Genomic DNA, 26247 nt, shown 5'->3' on the forward strand with positions numbered 1-26247 from the left:
TCACCTTCTCCCTTAGCTCAGACGACAAGTGTCACAGCTCACCCCTCACTGACGCGTGGGCCCTCCTCGCGCAATGCCGCCCCCCACCCCCACCCGCGTCACCGTCGCGCGTAATCCGCCATAATAATCACGCCGTGGGAGAGAAGCAAAACGCGGATCCAGACCCGTCTCACTGACAGGGTGGCCCCACCGCAAGAGCACGGAAGCTGACGGGTGGGCCCCACCGTCAAATCGAAAAGCGCGGGTAATATGGTGGGGAGGTCGCCGTGTTCTTCTTCCCCCTCACTTTGTCCGGCCCGATTCTCCCACGTCGCGTCGGGCTCCCCCTCCCGCGCCAGTGGACTCCACTCGCGGCCTCGCGCGCGCGGCCTACTGGGTGCTGGTGCTGCTGGTGGTAGTAGTAGTTCTTCTCTTCCCCCGCACAGGTCGCCATCCGCTCCAATTCCCCACCACCACCACCACCGCCGCGAGGGAAAAGGTTCGGTTCTGCTCCCGCTTTGTTCTTTGTTCTCTTGCTGCTCGTGGTGCTGCTGGTGGTGGTGGTAGTGAGTGAGTGCGGTGAGGGAGAGGTGGGGTTTTGACGCCCCGCGCGAAAGAGGCGATGTCGTCGCCGTCGCCGTCGTCGCCGCCGCCGCCGGGTAATAACCAGACGGCGCCGCCACCGGTGAACTCCTCTTCCTCCTCCTCCTCCCCCCCGTCGCCGCCGGCGCCGGGGTCCTTGCCTCCGCCCTCGCAGCCTGCCGCGCCGGGGACGCCCTCCACCGCGCCGCCGCCTCCGTCGAGCACGCCCTCCTCGCCGTCGACTGAGAGGTCGACGCCCGCGGCGGCGGCGGCGACGACGACGCCGCCGCCGTCGAGCTCGGGGCTGACAACGCCCGTGGTAGTGGGGATCGCGGTGGGCGGGCTCGTCGTGCTGCTGCTCGTCAGCATCCTGTTCGTCTGCTTGTTCAAGAAGAAGAAGAGGCACCACCATCACCCTCCGCCACCGCCGCCGCCGCCGCCCCACCTCCTGCACTACTACGGCCACCCGCCCCCGCCGCCGCCGCCGCCACCGCCGTTCAAAGGTGAGATGAACCCCTCTAAATTCCTACTTGACCTGACCCGGAGGCGATCAATATATGAGCATTTTCTTTTTGTTTCAAGTAGCAAGTACGTCGCCGTCAACTGTAATTTTGCTAAATTTCTTTTCCTGAAATATGCATTTTTGTTGCCTTTCTTAAACTACTTTCAAACATGGATTCTTGTTGGTTCAGTTCATATTGTTTGGCATATATACTTGCCATAGTCTCTTTGTGGTAGATTGTGCTCTGCTTAGTACAGAGTTTTGGTGGTGTGGATCATCACCTGTGCTTGAGATAACACAAAGGGGTAGTCTTGGAGAGGAAGTGACAAGACCTGACATGATTGTCTGGTTGTATACTTCTGAAGTTTGGAGTTCCTTTGTTTTAAACCAAATCATGTGAGACAGCTACGTCATTTTCTAACCTTTTCATCCTTAGTTAAACTACCAGAAAGTTGAATATGTTTCATCACATATATTTAATTTTTGTGCAACCATCTCAGAAGGGGCAAAAGATATGCAACCAGTCATTTCCTTTCCATTTCACATTTAGCATTGGAAATTCATTTGGAATATTAATTTTTTTCTGTGATCAGCGGTCTTTTCAGTACAATTCTTGCTGAGCTGCAGGGGATCACTACGGTGGGGTGTACCAAAATTGGCAGCAAAATGGCCCTCCTCCTCCACCTGATCATGTGCTGAAGAAGGTGCCCTCGCATCCTTCTCCTCCACCACCTCCAGCTCCACTCAATGTGCACAGTGGTGGCTCTGGATCAAATTACTCCGGTGGTGACAGCCAGCCTCCGGTGTCACCTGGGACTGCCCTTGGTTTCTCGAGATGTACTTTCACTTATGAAGATCTGTCGGCGGCAACCGATGGATTCTCCAGTGCTAATCTGCTTGGGCAGGGTGGTTTTGGGTATGTTCACAAGGGGGTGCTGCCGAATGGCACAGAGGTTGCCGTGAAGCAATTGAGAGATGGAAGTGGGCAGGGAGAGCGTGAGTTCCAGGCAGAGGTGGAGATCATCAGCAGAGTCCATCACAAACATCTTGTTACATTGGTTGGCTACTGCATTTCTGGGGGGAAGAGACTGCTCGTCTATGAGTTTGTTGCGAACAACACATTAGAGTTCCACTTGCACGGTATATACTCTCTTCTTGTATTTTCGTTCCCATTGCTTCTTGGTTTATTTTGAAATGTTCTACATACTGTGTGTGTAAAAAGAGAATTAGAATGATTCAAACAAATTTAGGATATCTGTCTTGCTAGAGTAGAACAGACAAATGGACCTATTGTATTAGTAAGAGAAATAAATTAAATCCCATGACTTATCACACTGCAGTGAAATCCCTCTACCTTAACGGTTGAAGAATTCCATCAATGCTCAATTAGGCAAGTACACAATCCTGTAAGATATCATATTTCCTGTTACTTTCTTCAGTTAAAGTTATTTGTCTGCTGCGTTTTGTCAGGATGATAAGTAAACAATAAATAGTATTTTGATGCCAAATAGAAAAAGGAGAAAATGCTCTATAGGTTCTTTAGGTACCCTTTTATGTAGATTTGTTTTACAATGAAATGGAATGTAAAGTAGAATGCTACCAGTAGATACCACCGTAAAAATACTCTGTAAATTTGGAAAGCTTTCTTTTGTTTTCCCCTTGTAAATTCTCCCTCTTAATGAAATCTGGGAGTCCATTCCTGGGCCTTCCCGCCAAAATAATTTGGAAAGTTTCCTTGGAACATCTATCTATCCTGCAAACCCTGTTCTATACTAAGCTGGTTTGTCTGCCCTTGAGCATTTGTTAATGGCTATTTTCACCTCTTTCAGGGAGAGGCAGGCCAACCATGGAATGGCCTACAAGACTACGAATTGCTTTGGGTGCTGCGAAGGGATTGGCATATCTTCACGAAGATTGTGAGCAAACACCTATATCTACTCATTATGCTTTTGGTTTCATTTCCACCTTCTTATAGCTACATGCCTATTGCATCATGATTTTCTCTCTCAAACTTGACAGGCCATCCTAAGATCATTCACCGTGATATAAAGGCAGCAAATATTCTTCTTGATGCAAGATTTGAAGCTAAGGTGTGCTATGCATTTTCTGTTTTGTTTCCTTTCTGTTGTAGAAGTGTATACTGATTCTTAATTAGATCCACCAAAGACTTTACAATCAATATGTACATTGCAATATTTTGAAAAGAATTAAACCAAACTTTGTGAGCAAACAATACTATCCATTCATTTAATCGATCTGGTTATTAACTGATTCAAAATCCCAATGTGGTTTTGACTGTTCTGGTCTACTATGATCAACTGGTAACCTGTCTTAAGGTTACTAAATGAGAAAGGACTACACAATCACAACTCAGAGAAATAGCAATAGGCATTCAATCATAATTACAGTTACAGAGTTGATATGAGTGCGATACCAAATCGTTTGATGTGCAATTTGCTAAGTAAAACTCTTTTACAGGTGGCAGATTTTGGACTTGCAAAATTGGCTTCTGATAATAACACACATATTTCAACCAGAGTAATGGGCACATTTGGGTATGTTCTATCTACTTGTGTGGCATCATTTCATATTTTAAAAAATATTAATCAAATTATATATAATAAACAGCCATTTTTCAAGCTAGTACAGTACAGGGTCTGCTATATCAAAATCAGTTCCCTTACAATCCTTTTCCTGCCCTAAGGTACCTTGCGCCAGAGTATGCATCTTCAGGCAAGCTCACTGAGAAATCAGATGTCTTTTCTTTTGGAGTAATGCTTCTTGAGCTAATAACTGGCCGCCGTCCTGTGAGATCAAACCAATCACAAATGGATGACAGCCTGGTTGACTGGGTAAGTTATTCTCGAAACTAGTACTCCGTTTTTTAACAGACGACATCATTTACATTTTGTATGATATTTGACCATTTATCTTATTCAAAAAATTTATCTTAGTATGTTTTTATCGCGACTTGTTTTATTATTAAAAGAACTTTATGTATGACTCATATTATTGCATATTTATACTAATTTTTAAATAAGACCACTGGTCAAACATATGCCAAAGTCAATGGCATTATCTATAAAAAACAAAGGGAGTAATTAACTTTGCTATCCACAATACTTAGTAACAGTACTTTAAAGATTATATATATTCTGTATACCCATCTTGATTTTTACATGATAATCTCCTTGTAATTAATCTTATCAATACAGCCCAATCATATGTTGAGGTTCAGTTTTGATAATTTAAGTAACATCATTCTATGTGACCAAGTGTCCAGAAACTTTCCATGAATCTATCCAGATACAGTGATGTCCTTCTCTATGATCAAGTACTTTGTCCTTTATGTTTCCTTTAGCCTTTGTGTACATCTTTCTATATACTCTAGTTTCTTGGACTGTTTTCATCACTCTTGTAAACTTCTACAGTCTAGATAACGAGTTCCTCATGCCTATTTCCTGACCATGTGTTATGTTCTTTGGCAATCCTCTAAAGAGTTCATTGAATTTTGTTATTTCTACCTGCAGGCAAGGCCTTTAATGACACGAGCATCAGAGGATGGTAATCATGATGCTTTAGTGGATCCACGGCTAGGACAGGAGTACAATTCTAACGAGATGGCGAGGATGATTGCTTGTGCTGCTGCATGTGTACGCCATTCTGCACGTCGACGCCCACGGATGAGTCAGGTACCTCGTTGTTTAGGATTTCTTTTTCTTGTCCTTCTATGTTTCAGTTTTCATCAACACGGATTCATACCTCATTGCTTTGTATTCTGAACTTTGTTTGTTGTTATGCCAACTTGCCGAGCGTTGCTCCTTCTAGCAAAACAAAGTTCAGTTAAAAATTTATCATTTACAGTTTCATTTTCAGTGACAAAAATGGAATCACATATGTAATTAAAGGAAGGCAACAAATCACTTTTATCTACTATTTAGCGAAAAAGGGCAGGGGCTCTGCCTGTCTTCCAAGTCCTAAATACTATTACCATTCGATTGATGTAATGGACAGGTTGTTCGAGCCTTGGAAGGCGATGTGTCACTGGATGATCTGAACGAAGGTGTTCGTCCTGGCCATAGCCGATTCTTGGGATCATACAGCAGCAACGAGTACGAGTACGACACTGGCCACTACAACGAGGACCTGAAGAAATTCAGGAAGATGGCGTTTGGCAGCGGCGGCTTGGAGAGCACCCAGCACGCGCCGACCAACGAGTTCGGCCAGAATCCGTCCGTGTCAGTCGGCGACGGCCATCAAATACCGGAGACGGAGAAGGAGAAGGAGACGGAGAGTGCGAAGAGAGAAGGCGACAACAATGGCGTTGGAGACGGCCATGCTTCATGAGATGACCACCTCTTCTTTCTTTTTTTTAGGACATGCAACTACCTAGCTTGTAAAGTTCCAGCCTTTAGCTGAAATTCACATAAGTTGCTGACATTGTTTGCAACGAATCGAAATTATTTGGTTGAGATATATAGTTTTTCGGTAGCGCAATTCACTACTTCTTTTCACTGAATTTAATTTTCCTGTGGCGCCTCTGTGGTTGGCATCATGCTTTTTTGTCGCTTGACAAATTTTCGTTCAGAATTTGCAAACCAAATTGTGTTAAAATTGGGTCCAAAGCAGCACCAACAAAAGAAAGCATTGGGCGTAGTTTTGTAGAACAAAATTGCGAGCTGGAGGCCCTTCTGTTTCATGCTGTTTTCTTGCTGTCATCTGAAGTGTGATGGTTGGTAGCAGAAAGGAAGCTGATGCAGATGCTGTTGAATTCAGACATTAGGGCGATACAGACAGGCATGAATTCGTTGGACCCAGGCTGTACTGAAACATTGTGCTTCCCTGTCACTACTGCTTAATTTGTTTCTGATTGGTGCAGCCCAAGCATCCCATGTTCTGTCGTCAGGCGGGTTTGCTTCTGTATTGCAACAGTACCTGCAACTGCAACTGCAACAGCAGTAGCGTGCTCCAATGTAATTTCACAAGATTTCTTGGATAGTTGTTTTTAGAAAAGAGGGTACAATTTCACACAATTTTCATCTACAAAATTTATGCGGCCATGTCCTAAAATATAACAACTCATCGTATATAACTTATTCATATTTGAAAATTGACCTAAAATATTAAATAGTAGTTCTGGTAGAATATTTTATAACCATGTTTAGGTCTTGAATACCTCGGATATCAAGCTTTATAGTAAATTCTTAAATCTTACGTACATAAAAAGTATTCATACATTAAATTAGATAAAATCAAAAAACAACCCTCTTTTCGTAATATAAGATTATAAAAGTACCAAATATCACAATGCATGCTCTTATCTTAGTAATTATGGGGGATAAACTCCATGCTTTCACCATCATTTGGACTTCCAACCAATTACACGTCGCCATCAAACCATAAGCAAATCTCTCCCAACAATTACGCGAATGGCCATTAGAATCCAAAAATCCAACGCACGGCAAGTCCAGAGTCCAACCGCGGTTGACCACAAAACCTGACGAAGCAGGCCATCCGATCCAACCAGCAAACGGACAAAAAAAATCCCTCCAAAAAAACGCCTTTTTTTTTTCCTTAAGCACACGAGTCACGCCAATCCCAAAGCACATCGGCCAAGATCACCCGCCTCTTGCGTCTCCTCCCTTTCCTCGTGCTCCGCCGATCCGCTCGCCGCCTCCAGATCCGCGCCCATGGCGTCCCGCAGGCGAATGCTCCTCAAGGTCATCATCCTCGGCGACAGCGGGTGCGAGAAAATTGCCCCTTTTTCGCGTTCACTTTCTTTGGGGGGATTCTTTTTTTTTTGGGGTGAAATCTGTGCTGTTTCTGATCACTCGTGCGTCTTGTTTTCTTCGTTGGCAGGGTCGGGAAGACGTCTCTAATGAATCAGTAAGATCAAACCGCAATCTTGCCGCTGTGCGATTAGTCAAAATTGGTTTTTCTAGGGGTTGTTTGAAGGGGACTTGGCGATGTTGAATGATTGGGTGATTTTTTTTGTTTAGGTATGTGAACAAGAAGTTCAGCAATCAGTACAAGGCGACGATCGGCGCGGATTTCCTGACCAAGGAGGTGCAGATCGACGACCGGCTCTTCACATTGCAGGTTCATTCTAATCTGGTTTCCCAGTATCACTTCGCAGCTTCATCCGCAGCTGGTTTTTTGTGTGGTGGTGTTTGTATGTGTTTGGGGGATCATTGGGGTGTCTTGAATCCTGCAGAGAAGTGTGGAAATTGGGGATTGAGCCGTGATTCACATGTGCTGTTGACTGATTGTGATCGGAATTGCATTGCCAAATCTTGCAGTTCTTGTTTAGCTTGGCCGTCTGGTAGAGTATTGTAGGTGGTCAAAACAACAATGGATTTGGATTGTTTTGAGAGGAACGTAGAATCATCTTGCTTGTGATAAATTGAAGAATTCAGGTATTCTGGTCACACCACTAACTTTTCTGTTTTATTTTAGTGTGAGGTACTTTGCAACCATCGTCTGATTGCTTATTGGAGGTTAATGCAATCACAAAAGATACAGAAAACAAATATCACAAAAAGAGATCCGCTATCCCTATCCTCTAGGTACAACGTTTGCATCAATAGAGAGCCTTTTCCTCTGTATGAATCTATATTATTCAGAACAGTTTAGGGAAGAACAGGCCTTAGCTGAGCGTGCCCTTTTTAGCGTATAGCCAACCTTGAAGCCCAATTAGTGCACGGGCTGCCCCCTCAACTCAACCCTGATGAGTACTCTAGAGCAGGTACCAGCCTCTAATTGATTTTTGCACCACTTTGTTTACCCAAACTGGAAGGCTCACTGCATAGGGAGTGATAGCTCCTTTATAAGCTGCAATGCTGCATGGAGGATTATGTTATGATTGCACAAGTACATCAAGTTAACTCTAGTTCAGTACTGCATTTGGTTGCTTTCTGTACAATGGTAAACTTAGAAGAGGTTCTTAGCAATTAAGATCAGACATGGTAGTCTAGTGAAAAAAGGACTAAACTAAACCTCGTATGGGGGCAAATTGTTTTCATTTACCTTCTCAGGGAAAATCCTTTTCGTTCTGCTTAGGCTGTGTTCTGTGGTTGGCTTATCAGCCCGTGTGGAAAACGTAGCAGCGGATTAATATCTGATTAATTAATTATTGGCTATAGGAAACTTGAAAAATGGATTGATATGATATTTTAAAGCAACTTTGCTATAGAAAAGTTTAGCAAAAAAATACACCGTTTAACATTTTGGGAAGCTTGTGCATGGAAAACGAGAGAATATGGATTGAGAAGAAGGGGTGCCAACCTTAGCCCTATTGGGTAATTTAGTGATAGGTTCTATAGGAACTGAACGAGTAGTGGGTACCTCGTAGGACCTCGACCCGCATACTCAGGTATTGTATGGATATGCAGGAAGGGGTTTCAATGGTATTGCGTCGTAATGTGTGTTATCAGTGCCTGTCCCTACTGTTCAGGATTCTGTACTACCTGTATCTGGATTCTGTATTTTCTGTTTACTCTGGCTGCATGAATATTATCAACAATCCATACAAAAAGGAAGTATATCATCAACAAATCAACAAGAATTGTGATTGGGGTAATAAGCTGTATTTAGTTTTCCTCCCCGATTAGATCACAGCTGGATGATGATGTGTTTACTTACCTTTATGCATATGCTTTTCTAAGATGAATTGAACTGGACTACAGAGAATCATTTAGACTCTATGTGGTACTAATGGTACTCACTTCACAATACGTTGGAGAAAATATCCACACACATAATGCTCTTTGATTTATATGTGATTCTGAAATCAGCAATTACTCCAATCTTTGTTGTTATAGCTTAATACCTAATACTTAAAATATCTGCTGTTTCATGTGTTTTACATTGCAAAATTTTTTAGCCTCCCTAGATTCATCAATTAATCAATGCATATGGTTTGGATATATGTCTAGATGCTAGTATCTATATGAATCTACGCAACACTAAAAAGTTTTATATTGTGAAACGAAGGGAGTAGAATGTATGGCAGTTAACTTGGTACCTTATCAAATACCAATTCTGTTACATTTAAGCTCATACTTGTTTTTACCTGTAACTTAGATTTGGGACACAGCGGGACAGGAGCGATTTCAGAGTCTTGGTGTGGCATTCTACCGGGGAGCTGACTGCTGTGTTCTTGTATATGATGTCAATGTTACCAAGTCATTTGAAAGGCTCAACAGCTGGCGTGAGGAATTCCTAATTCAAGTAGGTCGCGAGAATGTTGATTACTCAAATGTACTGTGATCTGTTTATCGAAACTCCGAATCATTATTTCCAATGCAGGCTAGCCCATCAGATCCAGAAAACTTCCCTTTTGTCGTGCTTGGAAACAAAATTGATGTTGATGGTGGTAATAGCCGGACTGTGAGTATCCTTCCTCGTAGAAATGTGATTAGCTTTTGATTTCCTGATTTGTCTTGTGTTGTTCTTAACCAGTTAGCCCCATTGACTTTTCAGGTTTCCGAGAAGAAAGCTAAAGCATGGTGTGCTTCTAAGGGGAACATCCCTTATTTTGAGACATCTGCTAAGGAAGGCTTCAATGTGGAAGCAGCTTTTGAGTGTATAGCAAGGAATGCTATCAAGAATGAACCGGAAGAAGACATGTAAGTTAACTATCTTGCGGATTCCCAGTAGAAGCATGGATGAAAAGGAAAAAAAAAGTCTCCCTCAATTTTTTTCCTTGATAAGGGTTCATTTAAAAGCAGTAACACAGATGAATGATGACGTGCAAATCAGGCCATCCAGTAACACTCTGCTAAAATTTGTAGATATCTTCCTGATACAATTGATGTGGGGGGTGCTGGAAGGCAACAACGCTCATCAGGCTGCGAATGCTAGAAGGCATGGTCCAAGCAATATCGCCAGTTGATTCTACCGGATCAATGTTGATCATCATCCTCTCTGAATGTGTGATATCTTTAGTGTGAAAGCTGCTTTCTGTGCCCAATGCTACATATGCTTTGTTTAGTGCTCTCCAACATAATTGGAGAAAATCCATTTGTAACTGTTTATTTACTCCTCCCTTGTATCTGCTAGATGTTAGAGTTGGGATATTTCTTCTACTAGCCTTCTACCATTGTTGTTTCATTGCTGCAGTGCATACTACCTGGAGAGATCAAAACATGTTCTGTGAAGCTTGTAAATTGACAGAACAAACCACCAATCTAGCTGGTTCTGTTTCTCTGCCCATTTTTATGGTAGAGCGTGCCAGAATCTGTATCTATATGGCTTGTTTCTTGCTGCAACTTGCATGGATAATCCTTCATGTCCTGGTTGCTGTACAGTTCATGTCCATGCTCTGTATTCATTTTCCGTTGAACTCCTTTGCTTGTTTGGAATTTGGAGGTTATGTATAGGCCGAAAGTGATGATGTCAAATTGCTATATTTTTCTCTGGAAGGATCGTGCATTTCTGCTGAGCCTCAACTGTACCTAGGAGACCAGGACCATCGAGAGCTACGTTTCTATCTTTTATTTTTCTCACCAAGTTATCTTTTATTTTTGTTTCGCATGAGAGTTAGGGTGTTTATAAGTTAAAATTTAGAATTTGAACCTTAATTTTAGATTTAGTTTTATGGTTTTTTTATCGTAATTCGCGTCTAACGTGTAGGAAATAGCTACAACTGGTGGTAGGATCTAATTTTCAATCTAATTTTCCTATATATATAACTTTACCTCTAAATTATTTTTTATTTGTGAAAACGTGGTTTAGATTTTTCTTGACGTCTGTGTCTTGTTTATTTTGATTGAGGTATTCCAGTTGCACTCTAGCAGCCATGCATACCTGAATAAAATATTTTATTTTGGGTTAATAAAAACATTTTCACAAACATTTTCTGTGTCGATCCACAGTGATCTCGTTGGACACAAACGGATCGAGGCATCGAGCTGAGTACGCTCGTGCGGAAATGGAGCTCTCGTCGTCGCTTGCTGCCGCGTTGCACTCACCTCTCTTCCTCCTCGCCGTGGTTCTCCTCGTGACCGTCGTCTTCTCCTTGCTGAGCTCCTCGTCGACCAGGAAGCCTCCTCCGTCCTGCGGCGATGGCGGCGGCCGGCGGCTGCAGCTTCCTCCGTCGCCACGGGGTGTCCCGTTTCTTGGGCACCTACCGCTTCTTGGCTCCCTGCCGCACCGGAAGCTCCGGTCTTTGGCCGAGGCGCACGGGCCGGTGATGCTGCTGCGGTTCGGAGGCGTGCCCACCGTGGTGGCGTCGTCGGCCGCCGCGGCGCAGGAGGCCCTGAGGACGCGCGACGCGGCGTTCGCGAGCCGGCCCAGGGTGCGCATGGCGGAGCGGCTCATCTACGGCCGGGACATGGTGTTCGCGCCCTACGGCGAGTTCTGGCGCCAGGCGCGCCGCGTTAGCGTGCTCCACCTCCTCAGCCCGCGCCGCACCCTCTCCTTCCGCCGCGTCCGGGAGGAGGAGGTCGCCGCGCTTCTCGACCGCGTCCGGCGCCATCGCGGCGGCGGCGACGCCGTGAACCTGAGCAACATGCTCATGTCCTACGCCAACGGCGTCATCTCGCGGGCCGCGTTCGGCGACGGCAGCTACGGGTTCGACGGCGACGAGGGGGGCGAGAAGCTGAGGGAGCTGTTCGCCGACTTCGAGGGGCTCCTCGGGACGGCGACGTTGGGGGAGTTCGTGCCGTGGCTGGCGTGGGTGGACAAGCTGACGGGCCTCGACGCCAGGGCGGTGCGCACGTCGGCGGCGATGGACGGCTTGCTGGAGCGCGTCGTCGCTGACCACCGCGAGCGGCGCCGGCGCCGGCGAGGCCAGCCGGTCGGCGACGGCGAGGCGGACGCTGATCACCGGGACTTCGTGGATGTGATGCTGGACGTGAGCGAGGCGGAGGAGAACGCCGGCGCCGGAGAGGTGCAATTCGACACCGTAGCCATCAAGGCCATTATCCTGGTGCGTTCCTACCTTGGCGTGACGTTGATTATTTGCCGTAAAATAGAAACAAGAAAATATACTATTCTTTATTTTCCAATAAAAGAAATCTTCCAGATGCTACTACTGCAAAGGTCATCTCTCCATGCTGTTAGCGACGTGAACGGATCGAATAATTAATATCCGATCTGATCCGACTCCGCTTAAATTGAGAATGTGGTTGGAGTTTGTAACTATCCGGCGAATATAGAGTCGGATTCGGATATTGAGTTGTGGATTTGGATACAGATATGGTATCGTTAATATCTAGTGGATATGGATTATCCGATTTTTTTACCGGATAATCCGATAGTCATTTTGGCAGATAATCCGAGTTTTTAGTCCATAAAGCACTCAATCAAAAGCCCAATAGTCCAAGTATTTTTCGTCCAATATTGAATGACAATGTATTGATTGTATGTACATATCATATCCGGTCAAAATAATCCATTTTCGAACCAACTCCGCACCGACTCTGTAGCATTTCCGACGTCCGCAACAATCTGTATCCGCATCCGCTTAAAAGTTATGGTTTAGGATATGGTTTGACCACTATCCATTTGAATCCGCTCCGTTAACACGCCTACACTGCAAAGTCCAAACCAACCATTCCATTTTTAGTTACGAGTATTATGCTATTAAATCTCGTAGCAATACAAAGCATCCTATCAGTTCATTTATCTCGTCTTCTATCCTAAAAATAAAAGATAAAAGATAAAGATTGAGCTTAGCTTTATTCTATTATCTATTTTTAGATGTCATCCATATTTAGAAAGAGAAACTCTATATTTAGATGTTCTTTTTCCATCCTCCAAAGAAATACAAAGAATATATATGGATAGTACAAAGAGATATATAGGATGAAACCGTTTTAGATGATCATCCAAATAAAGATATAGATGATCAAATTTAGATAATGTATAGGGGATGCTCAAGGATAGTATGCTATTAAATCTGAATGTACACACTGGGATTGGGTTAAGACTGTAGTTACATGAACCAGTAGACCATCCAATTCCGCTCCAATCTCACAGTCAGTTTCTTAATTCCGTAATACACGTAACGCCTAGATTCAAAGCACCACGATCAAAGTGACGTGTGATATTCATGTCAATATTGACAGTGCTGCGAACAATCACTATTAATTTGAAGGTATACAAGCTAACACAATCTGTCAGTTCTGTAGATGATAAAATGAACCCTAAACGCATTCTACTGATTGGCCAAGCAGGATATGATAGCGGCTGGCACAGACACCACCTTCACAACGCTGGAGTGGGCCATGGCGGAGCTCATCAACCACCCTCCGGTGATGCAGAAGCTGCAGGACGAGATCCGCGCGGCCGTCGCCGGCGGCCGCCGCGCCACCGGAGTAGTCGTCACCGAGGACCACCTCGGCGAGCTTCCGTACCTCAAGGCCGTGATCAAGGAGACGCTTCGGATGCACGCGCCGGTGCCGCTGCTCGTTCCCCGGGAAACGGTGGAGGACACGGAGCTGTTGGGGTACCGTGTCCCGGCGCGCACGCGGGTGATGATCAACGCGTGGGCCATCTGTTGTGACCCGGCTTCATGGGGGGAAAGCGCAGAGGAGTTTGTGCCGGAGCGGTGGCTTGCGGGCGGTGACAAGGATGACGTGGAGTACGCGCTGCAGTTAGGCCAGGACTTTGGATTCATACCGTTTGGTGCTGGTAGGAGGGGTTGTCCTGGTGCCAGTTTTGCTGCACCAAGTCTTGAATTGGCGCTCGCCAACCTGTTGTACCACTATAACTGGGAGCTACCAGCGCAAACGGGGGTGAAGTTGGACTTGAGTGAACTGTATGGGTTGTCCATGCGTCTTAAGGTTGCACTAAATCTAGTCGCCAAGCCTTGGCCGGAAACCGATGTTTGATTTGTTTAGTTTGAAAGAACTGTAATTGTTGTTTCCACCTTGCATCTGCTATATATGTTTTATGAAGCTTTTGTTCATGGATAGAATCTACCCATTTTGATCGTAGTGTCACAGTATCTATGTGGTACATATGTTTCTCTCTGCAACTTGAATGAAAAAGCCTTTGATTTCTCTTGGTTGGTTTATACCTTCGGAAAAAATATTTCTAAATCTAAATTTTTTGGCCATGCCACCAACATTGACGTGGTAAGACAACGCTGCCACGCAGCCTAATCGACGTTTCATGGCGTAACAGTCTTGCCACGTTGTTGTTGTGGCGTGACAGGATAATGCTACCATGCCATCAACGATAGCGTACGTGGCAAGCCGTTTAGCCACGCCAATGTTAGGGGCGTGGCCAAAAGATTTATGTGGTGGAAATATTTTCTCCAAAGGTTTAGTAATAAAATTATTTCTTAAAAAGGTTTTTAAAAAAATTCAACGCCCCCAACTAGCCCAAACAGTGGATGCGCTACTGATTATGGCCACTCACATATTTTTGCAAATAGATATATTTATCCAATATCTGAGACGGTTTTCATTTAGTAATCTAACTGGACCCGCAAGAGCCAGTGTAGGATGAATTTGGTCAGCAGGTTGAACGGGTTATCTATTTTGTGTTTATCGATAAGAATAAAAACTAGCAAATCAGCGGTAGATGACCATGATTATTCTCGATGAGTTTGGCGCAAGTGAGCAAGACAACTACTCTGGCACTAGCAAGTCGATGAGGATGATCTCTGTCTTGGGATCATAGTTGAATATTAGGTTCGTGAGACGAGCACTCTCATGGACAGTGTTGCTAAGCGTTGGCATTGAACATAAGTTAAATGAGTGCGTAACAATGTGGATGGAGCTCGATCGTCTGAACATCGTTGTGAGAGCAACTCCACGAACACGACAACGACGTCTAACTCCTCAGCAGTAAGAGCAATAACTATGAGTTAAGATCGACTGACGTTGCATGTTATAATCACGTTGACCATGAGATGCGCTAGGTAATATACTAATATAGAACGTATAAAAAAAGATCACAAGAAATACATGAACGGTGGCGCTTGGGAGTTATCTTAGACTATAATAAATTAGGAGAGGGTATATGTAAAAATCAACTTATATAGGAGGAATATCATACTAGAAGTGACATTTGAGTTTGTTTTCGTAATTCTCCTTTGAATTTAAAATAATTTCAAGCAAAAAACAGCGACATATTTTTAGCTGATGCCAGGGAGATTTTACTGCCATTGGACACAAACGGTAGAGCACACTCCCGCACCTATGGAGTTCTCGTCGTTTGCTGCGCTGCTGCCCTCTCCCTTCCTCCTCGCCGCGCTTGTGCTCATTCTCGTCTTCTCATGCCTCACCGTCTCCTCCACCAAGAGGCCTCCTCCGTCTTCCGGCGATGGCGGCCGGCGTCTGCCGCTTCCTCCGTCGCCGCCGGGTTTCCCGGTCCTGGGCCATCTCCAACTTCTTGGCTCCTTGCCGCACCGGAAGCTCCGGTCGCTGGCCGAGGCTCACGGCCCGGTCATGCTGCTGCGGTTCGGCCGCGTGCCCACCGTCGTGGCGTCGTCGGCGGCCGCGGCGGAGGAGGTGATGAAGACCCGGGACCTGGCGTACGCGAGCCGGCCCAGGGTGCGCATGGCGGAGCGACTCATCTACGGCCGCGACATGGTGTTCGCGCCCTACGGCGAGTTCTGGCGCCAGGCGCGCCGCGTCGCCGTGCTCCACCTCCTCAGCCCGCGACGCGTCCTCTCCTTCCGCGGCGTCCGGGAGCAGGGGGTCGCCGCCCTGCTCGACGGCGTCCGACGCCACGCCGGCGGCGCCGTGAACCTGAGCAACCTGTTCATGTCCTACGCCAACGGCGTCATCTCGCGGGTCGCGCTCGGCGACGCCGGATACAGGCTCGAGAAGCTGAGGGAGCTCTTCGTCGACTTCGAGGAGCTTCTCGGGACGACGACGGTGGGAGAGTGCGTGCCATGGCTGGCGTGGGTGGACAAGCTGACGGGTCTTGACGCCAGGGCGGCGCGCACGTCGGCGGCGATGGACGCCTGGCTGGAGCGTGTCATCGCGGACCACCGCGAGCGACGGCGGCGGAGCCGCCGCCGCGGCCAGTCGGTTGGCGACGGCGAGGCGGACGGTGAACACCGGGACTTCGTGGACGTGATGCTGGACGTGAGCGAGGCGGAGGAGGACGGCGGCGCCGGAGAAGTGGTGTTCGACACTGTCGCCATCAAGGCTATTATCCTGGTCAGTACTACTTACACGTAATTAATACTCCAAATACCAAATAATGATGATTAATTACATGTGGAATAAAAAAACGATATGGTAATAAAGAGTAAGAGAGAAACCACACCAGCACTAAGATGCAACTAAAAAACAATATTAGGGATTAAGATGTCTAAGAACGATAAGTATTTTTTCCATCCTTGAGGAGGTACCACGAGATATCTCCTAGTACTTTCTCAAAAATGGTAAAATTGCTTAAAAATGGTAGAAGTAGCAACGAACAAGAGAAAGAGGAATTTCTTATTTGATCATACATGTATAAACTATGAATTATGTAAATAATTTCTACAGTAGTGTCCATGTGACGTTAATAAGATAGAAACAATATGTACATGTGTCCAGTATTGTGATTACTGAGGCTGCGTTCTTTTGAGGGTGGTAAGTTAATTTACCTTAACGCAAAAAATTAGTAAAAATTAGTACATAATTAATTAATTATTAATTATTTTAAAAAATATAAAATAGATTAATATGATCTTTTAAACAACTTTTATATAGAGAATTTTTGCAAAATATACACCATTTAGCAGTTTGTGAAAGTCCGCGTGAAAAACAGGGAAGATAAGTTAACTTATCAGTGGAGATGAACGCGGCCTAAGTATTATATAATATTTGTCCTTTTGTGTGAAAATACAAATTAATAGTTATTTTGTCATGAATAATAGATGGTATTTGCCAAGACAAATCTATTCGTACAGAGTTTTGAACTTATTTTAAAAAGTTATTAATGGTTAAAGTTTAAAAAGTTTAATGTTTCAACAATGAGCTTTTTTTCTATACTCGAGGAGATACAATGAGGTATTATTTTTTTCTATATAAAATTTAGTATCTTCTTAGTACCTAAGATACGAAAAGGTATCAAATTTTATATAGAAAACAGTGGTACCTATTAAGAATGGTAAAATTGCTGTTCAACAATTCATTTTTGTGAGCGGAGAGAGTAGCAATCAGTAACCGTAGTTATAAAGCCAAACATAACCTATTAATCATAAATGTTATTGACCGGGCAGGATATGATTGCGGCCGGCACGGACTCCACCTTCACGGTCACGGAATGGGTCATGGCGGAGCTCATCAGCCACCCTCCCGTGATGCGCAAGCTGCAGGACGAGATCCGCGGCGCGGCCGCGGGAGCATCCGGCGGTGCTTCCACCGTCCGTGTTACCGAGGACCACCTCGACAAGCTGCGGTTCCTCAAGGCCGTGATCAAGGAGACGCTCCGGCTGCACGCCCCAGCGCCGCTCCTCCTGCCCCGCGAGACCACGCGGGACACGGAGCTGCTGGGCTACCGCGTCCCGGCGCGCACACGGGTGGTCGTCAACGCGTGGGCCATCGGCCGTGACAAGGCCGCGTGGGGGGAGCGCGCCGAGGAGTTCGTGCCGGAGAGGTGGTTCGCCGACGGTGGCGGCAGCGGCGGCGCAGAGACGGTGGAGTACGCGGCGTCGCAGCTAGGGCAGGATTTCAAGTTCGTGCCGTTTGGCGCCGGCAGGAGGGGCTGCCCCGGCGTTGGGTACGCTGTACCGAGCATCGAAATGGCGCTCGCCAATTTGCTGTACCACTTTGACTGGGAGATCGCACCATCCGCTGATGGGACGGTGCCATTGAGGATGGACATGAGCGAGCTGCATGGACTGTCAGTCCGTCTCAAGGCAGATCTCAATCTAGTCGCTAAGCCATGGTCTCCCTGAACTTCTTAGGTTCTATATATACTATCTAATATAAAATTATGTATTTGGTTCGCATAATGTTAATTTTATACATGTTTCTTATTTTCATTTGCATGACCATATGGATGCTACCCATGTATGTTGTATGTGTATGTACACACATATGTACATGTGCCCATGTGTATATTTTATACGGTTAATTATAGTATATAAAATAATGGACTTAAGAATACACGGTTTATACACCTACATGTATATATTGTATGATAAACTTGTGCTCTATATAATAAGAGAAGTTCTACGGTACCTAAGATATGCCAATTTTTTAAAATGTAAATTTTGGTCTCCTATTACATGAGGTATTGAAAAGAGGAAGACGGGAAGAAATACTATAAAACATGGGATGGTTTAGATTATACGCTGATGTTAGTACCCAATCTAGGAATCATACCTAGTATAGGCCATAGGTATCACGCTTGGTTCAATTAACTAGGCACCAATTTTATACCTACAGGTATTAAGCCTGGTATCTAGTAACAAACCTAGTACTTGTATGGTATCATGTTAGATACTTGTAAATATCATCTCCTGTACCATTCAACTACAAAAGGCATATCTCTGTGCCCATGGAGGTCACCTCATCCTCTATTATGTTTATCGCCTCCTAACTAGGGCTGGATAACGAGACAGCTCAGCTCGGCTCGGTTCAGCTCGTTAAGATAACGAGCTGACTCGGCTCGGCTTGTTATCGTAACAAGCTAAAAACCCAGCTCGGCTCGGCTCGTTATAAAACTCGAGCTGGCTCGTTAGGCTCGTGAGCGATGCATAAAAAGTTAACCTAAATAATTTTTTAATAGGCTATACAAGCAAATTTTTATTTCAAACATGCAAATCATATGAAATAGTATTTAAATATTAAAGTTTGAACCAACAAATCACACGGTAAACCTATGAAGTACTAAACACATGTATTCCAGGGTGTCTTGTGTCTTTGGTCTAGCTTATTAGGCTCGCGAGCAACTCACGAGCCAGCTCGAACTAGCTCGTTATCTCTAACGAGCTAAAATGTTAGCTCGGCTCGTTAGAAAAATAAAACAAGTCGAGTTGAGTCGAGCCGAGTTTGTCACGAGTCGAGCGAGCTAACGAGCCACGAGCTTTCTATCCACCCCTACTCCCAACACAGTATGCGTAACAACTTTAAGACCCATATGGAGCACCCGACGATCTTTGGTTTTTTTGCCAACTCTTCCATGTTAAGACCATCTACCCTCAGTTTCTCTCTGGTGCCTCGGACATTGTCCACCTTGGCCTTGCCTCCTCCCTGTCAGAGATACATACGGTAAGGGATAATAGAGTCCAACAGAAACTCTAAAGATAAAGATAAAATCATAGAAAGATATGATAAAATATTTATCTTGTACTCTAAGTTTCTATTTTTTATATACTCTATAAATGCACCCACGAGAGTCAGTGCAATATACAACAGATCATATGATTTCTCTTCCATCTAATATTTTCTACTCTCTCCTCTTCCAATAACATCAATCTCATTGTTTCAACTACTTCCCTTCTTGCTGACCTCATCAATTCCAATGCCCTAGATAACCTCGCTGACCTCCACTCTCTTGCTAACACCCCTAGTTATGGTGTAGGAAGGGAGAAAGTGGAGATGACATCGAATTGGGGACCATGTACTAGAAGTCAAGGAAGGGAGCAAGACTGAGCGATTGGTCCTCGAGTGACGTGACTGATTAGGGTGAAAGATCTCACTAGAAAACTACTGTTTGTGAGGGAGTGCAAATTGAGTGGTGGGGGCTTGGAGAGGAAGACAAAAGGATCCGCGATAAACATAAATGACTAGACGGAAATAGCATTCACCTTTTGAGTCATACCAATAAAATATGTCGTTATCTATATCCTCTCTTACGAAGCACACCAAAAATTACGAATACAAATTATATACTTTATCAATTACAATAAAATCACTATCCTAAATGGACTTGATTTTTATTTATGAAGGTGGGTAAAAATAGGTTTGAAGCTAGCGCCTTTATGATTTATGAAGACCAAACAAACAACACTAATGGCATCAATTAGCTAACGCTACTTCAACTACAGCCCCAAATCAAAAGACATGCATTCTGATACCTCCTCTTTTTTTTTTTCTGGCGGGGACAAATATAAACACAAGTTTGCAAAAGAACTTGTTGTCACGCCGTTTTTATATTCGAAAGATGTCCATTTCTTCTTATCTTGAGAATATATCCTGTATCCCTTTTGAGAGAGATGGGACGAACAAGAGTGCAAAATACTTGCTACCATCAGTTTTGTAATAACATTCAGAAATTTCATATACACACATATCCATATATGGACAGAAAAAACACACACGCACGTTTCCTACCTCATCTTATCTCCATCATATGTCACTTCCTCCAATTTGCTAGCTAGGCGACACGTAACTGACGTATCGAGTTGTGCATGACGCTAGGCAGAGTCATTGTCTCGCTCAGAGCACAGGCTAGCCACCTATAAAAATATTTTAAACAAATAAGAGGGAAGAAAGAAGAGAGATGAGCTACTAATTTATAGCCAGCTGTACGCGGACTCTAAAACAAAATATATGTATGACATGTGGGACCATGTATTGATGTTTTGTAGCTAGCTATTGTATGAATTGGCTATTAAATTGACTATAGATAAATTGGAGCTAGTAGTTTGGTTATACTATTGAACTTACTCTCATACCATAGAAGATGTAGTCCTGCTACTAAGGCCCCGTTCGGACTGGGGACTAGTTAACTAAGATTATCCCAGTAGCTCATCTAAATTTGGTCATTCATATCTTTATTTGGATGATCATCTAAAACACTTTCATACTTCATATCTCTTTGGACTCCAGTAAATCATCTATATATGGCATCCTCTATATCTATTTGCAGGATTGGAAAGAGAACATCTAAATATAGAGTTTCTCTCCTAATATGGATGACATCCAAAAATAGATGATGAGATAGATGTTCTGCTGGAGCTCTACTTTTACTCTTCATCCTCTATTTTTAGGATGGAGGATGGGATGGATAAGCTGCTGGGACTGCTCTAAGCCTCCCTCGTTTTCCGCGCGCATGCTTTCCGAACTGCTAAATGGTGTATTTTTTTTAAAAAAATTCTATAGAAAAGTTGTTTTAAAAAATCATATTAATTCATTATATATTTTTTAATAATTAATAATTAATTATGTACTAATCTATTACTCCGTTTTTCGTATCAGTCCATAAGTTAACCAGTGCCTCCCATCCGAACGGGGCCTAAGCAAGTGATGAGGAAGTGACCATGTATAAGTCCAAACGATGAACGATGGAGCCTACATGTTCCCATTGCATGATCACTTTTTTGGCTGCTATTGCACGATTGCATTGATAGTAAGAAAACTATGTTACATTTGTTTTATATTATAGTATATTCTATTTTTTTTGACACATATAGCATATAAAATATATATTTATTAATACATAAATGGATAAGACGGAACGGAGCGAGTCCGTAGAGCAGAAGTACGCACTGTCGCTCGCGTCGACGTTGCGAAATTTGAATCGGCTTGTCGTGCAACTTTGTACCACCGTGAGTAAATTTGCAAGATACTTATCTTCTACTAACTTTTGATTCTCTTTTAAGTTAAAATTTAAAAGTTTAATATTAATTTTAGTATTTTCCATTAAAATTTATTTATCAACCTTTCTTTCTTTTAGATTACTTAAAAACCTCCCCCGGATATTAGGGAAAGACCTAATATCAATTAAATAGTTCGAATCGAAAACCCACCACCTTGTGGAGCTAGTCGGAAGACCCCTAGACGTTCTCATATATATATATATATATATATATATATATATATATATATATATATATATATATATATATATAGAGTTTTGCTACCCTGAGTTGCAACTCAGGGGGTCTTGCGTGCGTCAGGATCTGGGCCGTCCGCCGTGCGCCAAGATTCGTGCGGATGGAGGCTGAAAAATTGAATCCCGGAGGCGCCCCCTTCCTCTGCACCTCTCTCTCATTTCTTTTCCTTTCTTTCTCACTCTTCCTTCCCCATCTTTCTCTTTCTTCCTCACCTAGCTGCAGCGTCCTCGCACTCACAAGGAAGCCCTAGATCTGAAGCCTACCGGGAAGCCGCCGCCGCCGGCGGCGGCAAGGTCCGGTACAGCCGACGCTAGCTCCGGCGATGAAGCCCAGCTGCTGCCACCCCCTGTCCCAGCCGTAGAAACCCAGCGCCTCCCATGGACGCGTCGTCGCAACCCACCTCGATTTGATTTCGTCTTCCCATCCAAAAACCGAGCAAATCGAAACCCAAGCTCTGGTCCTCCCCTCCCTGCCTCATTCTTGCTGTCGCAAACGGTGGGCACGCTCCGGCGAGCGATGCAGTGAAGTCGTCTGCCTCCCTCCGTAAGGTATGATTTTATACTGGGTATTTAAACTGCTCAATTAAAATGTGGGTGCAGTGTTTCAGTTAATTAAATACTTATTTAAACTTGGGATTTAAACTGGTTAATTAAAATGTGGCCCACGCCCCGGCAAGCGCTGCAGTGAAAAAGTGTTAATCTTTGCTTATTCAATTTATTATGAGAAACATATTACTGATAACTGTGAATACTTAAATCAAGTAATGAAAATTGTGTACATGTTGTTTACTTGCATCAAGTAATTGTCTTACTTTCTGACTTGCAAGGTGACTAGCAGTCTAACTTTCTGTATTTAAAATGAGTTATAATTGTATAAAAGTTGTAAATTGTGTTTGTTGATTCATGTTTATTGTTGTACTTGAATAGATAAAATGAGTAGCCAGACTAGCAGGAATCATGGCTGGAATACAGGTGCACCAGGCCCAATTTGCATGAGGTGCCGCAGCTATGCCACTGTCAGGATGTCACGAACAAAGAAGAACTTTGAGAGAGAATTTTTTAGCTGTCCAAACCCAACTTGCAATGCTTTCTTGGGATGGAGTGATGATGCCAATTTCAGTCCACTTGAACTTAAATATCAGCTGCAACGATTTGAAGCTAAAGTCGTTGGAATACTTAACAAAATTCTGGTGGTGTTGATTGTATTCATGGCGGTGAATGTTATTATGCTTTTTAAATAGTGTAATGTAGCTAGCTTAGATGTATTCTCTGCGTTTAGTTATGATGTAGGTGGTATCCATGTGTTCTATCATTTTCTGTTGAACTCCTGTAATTTAGCGCACGGAATTGAAACAGTGTTCAACATTTGTTTGTCCCCTGTCAGTCCATCACTGGTAGAGTATGGTTATACACGCAGAAAAACGAATTCAAACATTAAAATTGGATCATAATATCCTTAGTCGCTTACAACGAAAAGATAGCCTCAAAAACTAAAGAAACATAGTCAACATAAGTTCATGTTTCCAACGGTGCTAGGAAATATTTTCAAAGCATAGTCTAATAAAAAATTTCACAATCCCCTTCCTCAACTTCGTCTTCGCTATCTTCACTATATTCACTGTCTATTGCTTCCTTATTTTGTCCAAATCCTTTTAGTCTCTACACAACATGGCAACACAGTAATTAGAGTATTTCAAAAATCGATAAAAAATGGATAAAATAACTTTAACAAAGAAAGAGACCTGTGGGCAAGTCCTAGCATTGTGGCCTTTTTTTTGCATTGCAGATACTACAAGTTCTCATTTTTCTTTCCTTCTTGTCAGCAGGAGGCTGGAATCTGGTAAGTTTCTTCCTCTTGCCCTTGCATTGTGCGTCTGGTGGATCAATATACAAAGGTTTGCTTGACACCTCCTTCGTTCCATCTTCTGGCGGATCAACTGTCACTATGGTTTGTCCCATAGACATTAACTTTGCATCTTCCATGGTCATCAACTTCGCCATGCCATCAATAATTATCTGTTTTAAGCAATTGAATGTTTCAACAGATAATGCACCAACCTTGCCCATTTCCATCAAGCTTGACTTGATCGTAGCAAATCGCAATGCTTGTAATTCTATTGTTTGTCCCGTATCCATGCTTCTCTCACTTAAATGTTTCTTGGAGTTTGCATTGGCACCTTTAGTCCAGCGTGTCAAAATGTAGTGGGCAGGGAGGTGTGCCATGCCTATATGGTGCATTACTTTGATACTGTGAGGGCAAATAAGACCCTCAACCTCAAAACCTTTTCATGTGCAAGCAACTCTGGAAGTTTCTATATCAACCTCAATTTCGTATGACTCTGGCTTGAAATTACGAAACTGAGGATTGAAACTTATTCTGACATGGTACAATTTATCTTTAATTATCTCAGTGACAAAACCCAAGAAACTCTCCTGTACAATATCCTTAAACACAGAGAATACATTTCTGGTATATACCATGCGTGCCTCAATCTCCATTTGGTAGGGTGAATACAAGTGTGGTTGCTCATTCATAGACTTGAGATCCTCGTCGCTTTCTCTTTGCCATATGCCATCGGTCAACTTCTCAATTTGCTTCACAAACTGGTAAATCGATTTATGGCTGTCCACCCACAACTTGAGAATAGCATTCATACTTTCACTACGTTGTGTAGTTGACATATTAGCAAAAAACGTGTCTCTAAAGTAGGCTGGGACCCATTGTGTCCGAGTGCTAAACATCAGCTTGAGATGGCTATTGTCAGTTAATTTAAATTTCACTAGCATGGCTTCCCAATCCCTTTCAAATGCTACAACAGTGAGGCTTCGGTTAATAACAGCTTGTAATTCTTCTTTGAAACCCTCCATTTGGCTGTACAATAGACCAAGGTGATCTCTTGCCTTCCTCATCACATGCCACTGACAACATCGATGTTTAGTTTTTGGAAAAATAAGCACAATAGCTTTTTTCATTGCTGGATCTTGGTCAGTTATTATTGCACTTGGGTGCTTCCCATACATTGCCTCTAACCATGTCTTAAACAACCAACAGAAATTTGGTGCATCCTCTAGCCTAAGAAGAGCCCAACCAAAGGAAATTGTATGTCGGTGGTGGCTTACACCGAGGAATGGTGCCAACGGCATGCTATAAATATTGGTTTGATATGTTGTATCAAAAGTGACAACATCCCCAAACTCCTGATATGACCTTCTACCTCGGCCATCAACCCAAAAAATATTCTTAACAGCACCATTCTCATCTAAGTCTATCGCATAAAAGAACTCTGGATCCTTCTCCTTCTTCTTCTGAAAGTAACACAATGTCGTATCAACATCAACACCAAGGAGACTGCGATTTTCAGCTGATACCTCATTGCTAACATCCTTCTTTTTGAATCTGATGTTTTGCTTACCCCCATATTGGACAGCCAAATATTCCAAAATCTGTGAAGGCTTCATATTTTGAGCACTCAAGTTACGTATAATCTTCTTATCCTCCTCTGACAAACATTTATGGGATCTCAGATTTCGCTTCTTCGATGGGCTCTTGATAACAACATGGTTGTGATTCTCTTCAAACACACTTATGCGCCAAACACCACTTTTATAAAGTCTAATTCTGCAGGAGGCCTTGCAGCATGTCCTTGTCATCCCTTTCTCCTTCTCAGGCGTCCTCTGATCATTCACACTTCCAATGGGCTTTTCCTTCTTTTTCTGACTATCTGAAAACCCTTCCTTGTTACACACAAATCTAACTGACGACACACCGTCCCTATTTTTCGTCTTAGAGGATTTCCGCACACTAAAACCGACACGGTATGCATAATCATTGTAGAAAGTGTATGCCTCCTCAGGTGTTGAAAACTCCATGCCAACATACGGTTGAGATTTATCACCGTGAGCAACCTCGCCTGCGATGATTTCAATGCTATCTTCAATTTCATGTGGAGTCATGCATCCCACTAATAGCTCGTCCAAATTTTCCACATATGGGTCCGTGCTATCTAACTATGTCATGAAAAATAATCATAAGTGAACAAAATAATGAAGTAATTAAAATGCCCAATTTGTAACAGAGCTTAGTAGATAAATTAATTACCTGCCATGGAACTCTTGGACCATCTTCAAATGTTGGTGCACTAATATAACCATCAAATGAGGCCATGGCATCAATCTGCATAAGATGAATGGCAGGGTGCTGGACTCGATTGTTGTGTGTTGCTACGACTAGGACAAGGGTGGCAGCAGTTGGGCTTCACTGCACCCACATTTTAATTGAGCAGTTTAAATACCTAGTTTAAATAAGCATTTAATTAACTAAAATTTAAAACCCATATTGTAATTGTATAAAATCATACCTTACGGAGGGAGGCAAACGACTTCACTGCATCGCTTACCGGAGGAGGCGCTGGGCGGGTTGCGACGACGCGTCCAGGGGAGGCGCT

At 43.6% G+C, this 26247-nt stretch overlaps 5 protein-coding genes across 6 annotated transcripts; 4 read left to right on the plus strand and 1 right to left on the minus strand.

Moving 5' to 3' along the window:
• The first annotated feature begins 305 nt into the window (after nt 1-305).
• On the plus strand, nt 306-5605 carry LOC102721789 (proline-rich receptor-like protein kinase PERK1). Of its 2 annotated transcripts, none has more exons than XM_015843694.2 (8): nt 306-1064; nt 1691-2203; nt 2893-2979; nt 3083-3153; nt 3542-3618; nt 3768-3915; nt 4594-4755; nt 5078-5605. In XM_015843694.2, the coding sequence occupies exons 1-8, from the start codon at nt 602-604 to the stop codon at nt 5408-5410; spliced, it is 1854 nt and encodes a 617-aa protein (XP_015699180.2). In that variant the 5' UTR covers nt 306-601; the 3' UTR covers nt 5411-5605. The 2 variants fall into 2 exon arrangements, with proteins under 2 accessions (XP_015699180.2, XP_040384544.1); XM_040528610.1 differs by lacking the exon at nt 306-1064 and adding an exon at nt 1081-1149 and having other exon boundaries at nt 5078-5601.
• A 992-nt stretch (nt 5606-6597) lies between these two features.
• LOC102699437 (ras-related protein Rab7) lies at nt 6598-10332 on the plus strand. Its single transcript, XM_006643872.2, has 7 exons — nt 6598-6806; nt 6923-6949; nt 7063-7162; nt 9146-9292; nt 9371-9451; nt 9545-9690; nt 9856-10332. Exons 1-7 carry the CDS (start codon nt 6754-6756, stop codon nt 9923-9925), a joined length of 624 nt encoding a protein of 207 aa, XP_006643935.1. The 5' UTR covers nt 6598-6753; the 3' UTR covers nt 9926-10332.
• A 566-nt stretch (nt 10333-10898) lies between these two features.
• Nucleotides 10899-14031, plus strand: LOC102699719 (cytochrome P450 71A1-like). The gene is made up of 2 exons (XM_040528640.1): nt 10899-11993; nt 13243-14031. The coding sequence occupies exons 1-2, from the start codon at nt 10995-10997 to the stop codon at nt 13897-13899; spliced, it is 1656 nt and encodes a 551-aa protein (XP_040384574.1). The 5' UTR covers nt 10899-10994; the 3' UTR covers nt 13900-14031.
• Nucleotides 14032-15180: 1149 nt separating this feature from the next.
• On the plus strand, nt 15181-18179 carry LOC102722070 (cytochrome P450 71A1-like). The gene is made up of 2 exons (XM_040529982.1): nt 15181-16185; nt 17238-18179. The coding sequence occupies exons 1-2, from the start codon at nt 15217-15219 to the stop codon at nt 17913-17915; spliced, it is 1647 nt and encodes a 548-aa protein (XP_040385916.1). The 5' UTR covers nt 15181-15216; the 3' UTR covers nt 17916-18179.
• Nucleotides 18180-23359: 5180 nt separating this feature from the next.
• LOC102699381 (protein FAR1-RELATED SEQUENCE 5) lies at nt 23360-25967 on the minus strand. Its single transcript, XM_040528758.1, has 4 exons — nt 25902-25967; nt 24281-25810; nt 23582-23818; nt 23360-23461 (listed from the first exon to the last, which is right to left on the minus strand). The coding sequence occupies exons 1-4, from the start codon at nt 25965-25967 to the stop codon at nt 23360-23362; spliced, it is 1935 nt and encodes a 644-aa protein (XP_040384692.1).
• Between the last annotated feature and the right edge of the window lie 280 nt (nt 25968-26247).

Source organism: Oryza brachyantha, chromosome 1 (assembly GCF_000231095.2).
Source record: "Oryza brachyantha chromosome 1, ObraRS2, whole genome shotgun sequence".
Taxonomy (NCBI): domain Eukaryota; kingdom Viridiplantae; phylum Streptophyta; class Magnoliopsida; order Poales; family Poaceae; genus Oryza; species Oryza brachyantha.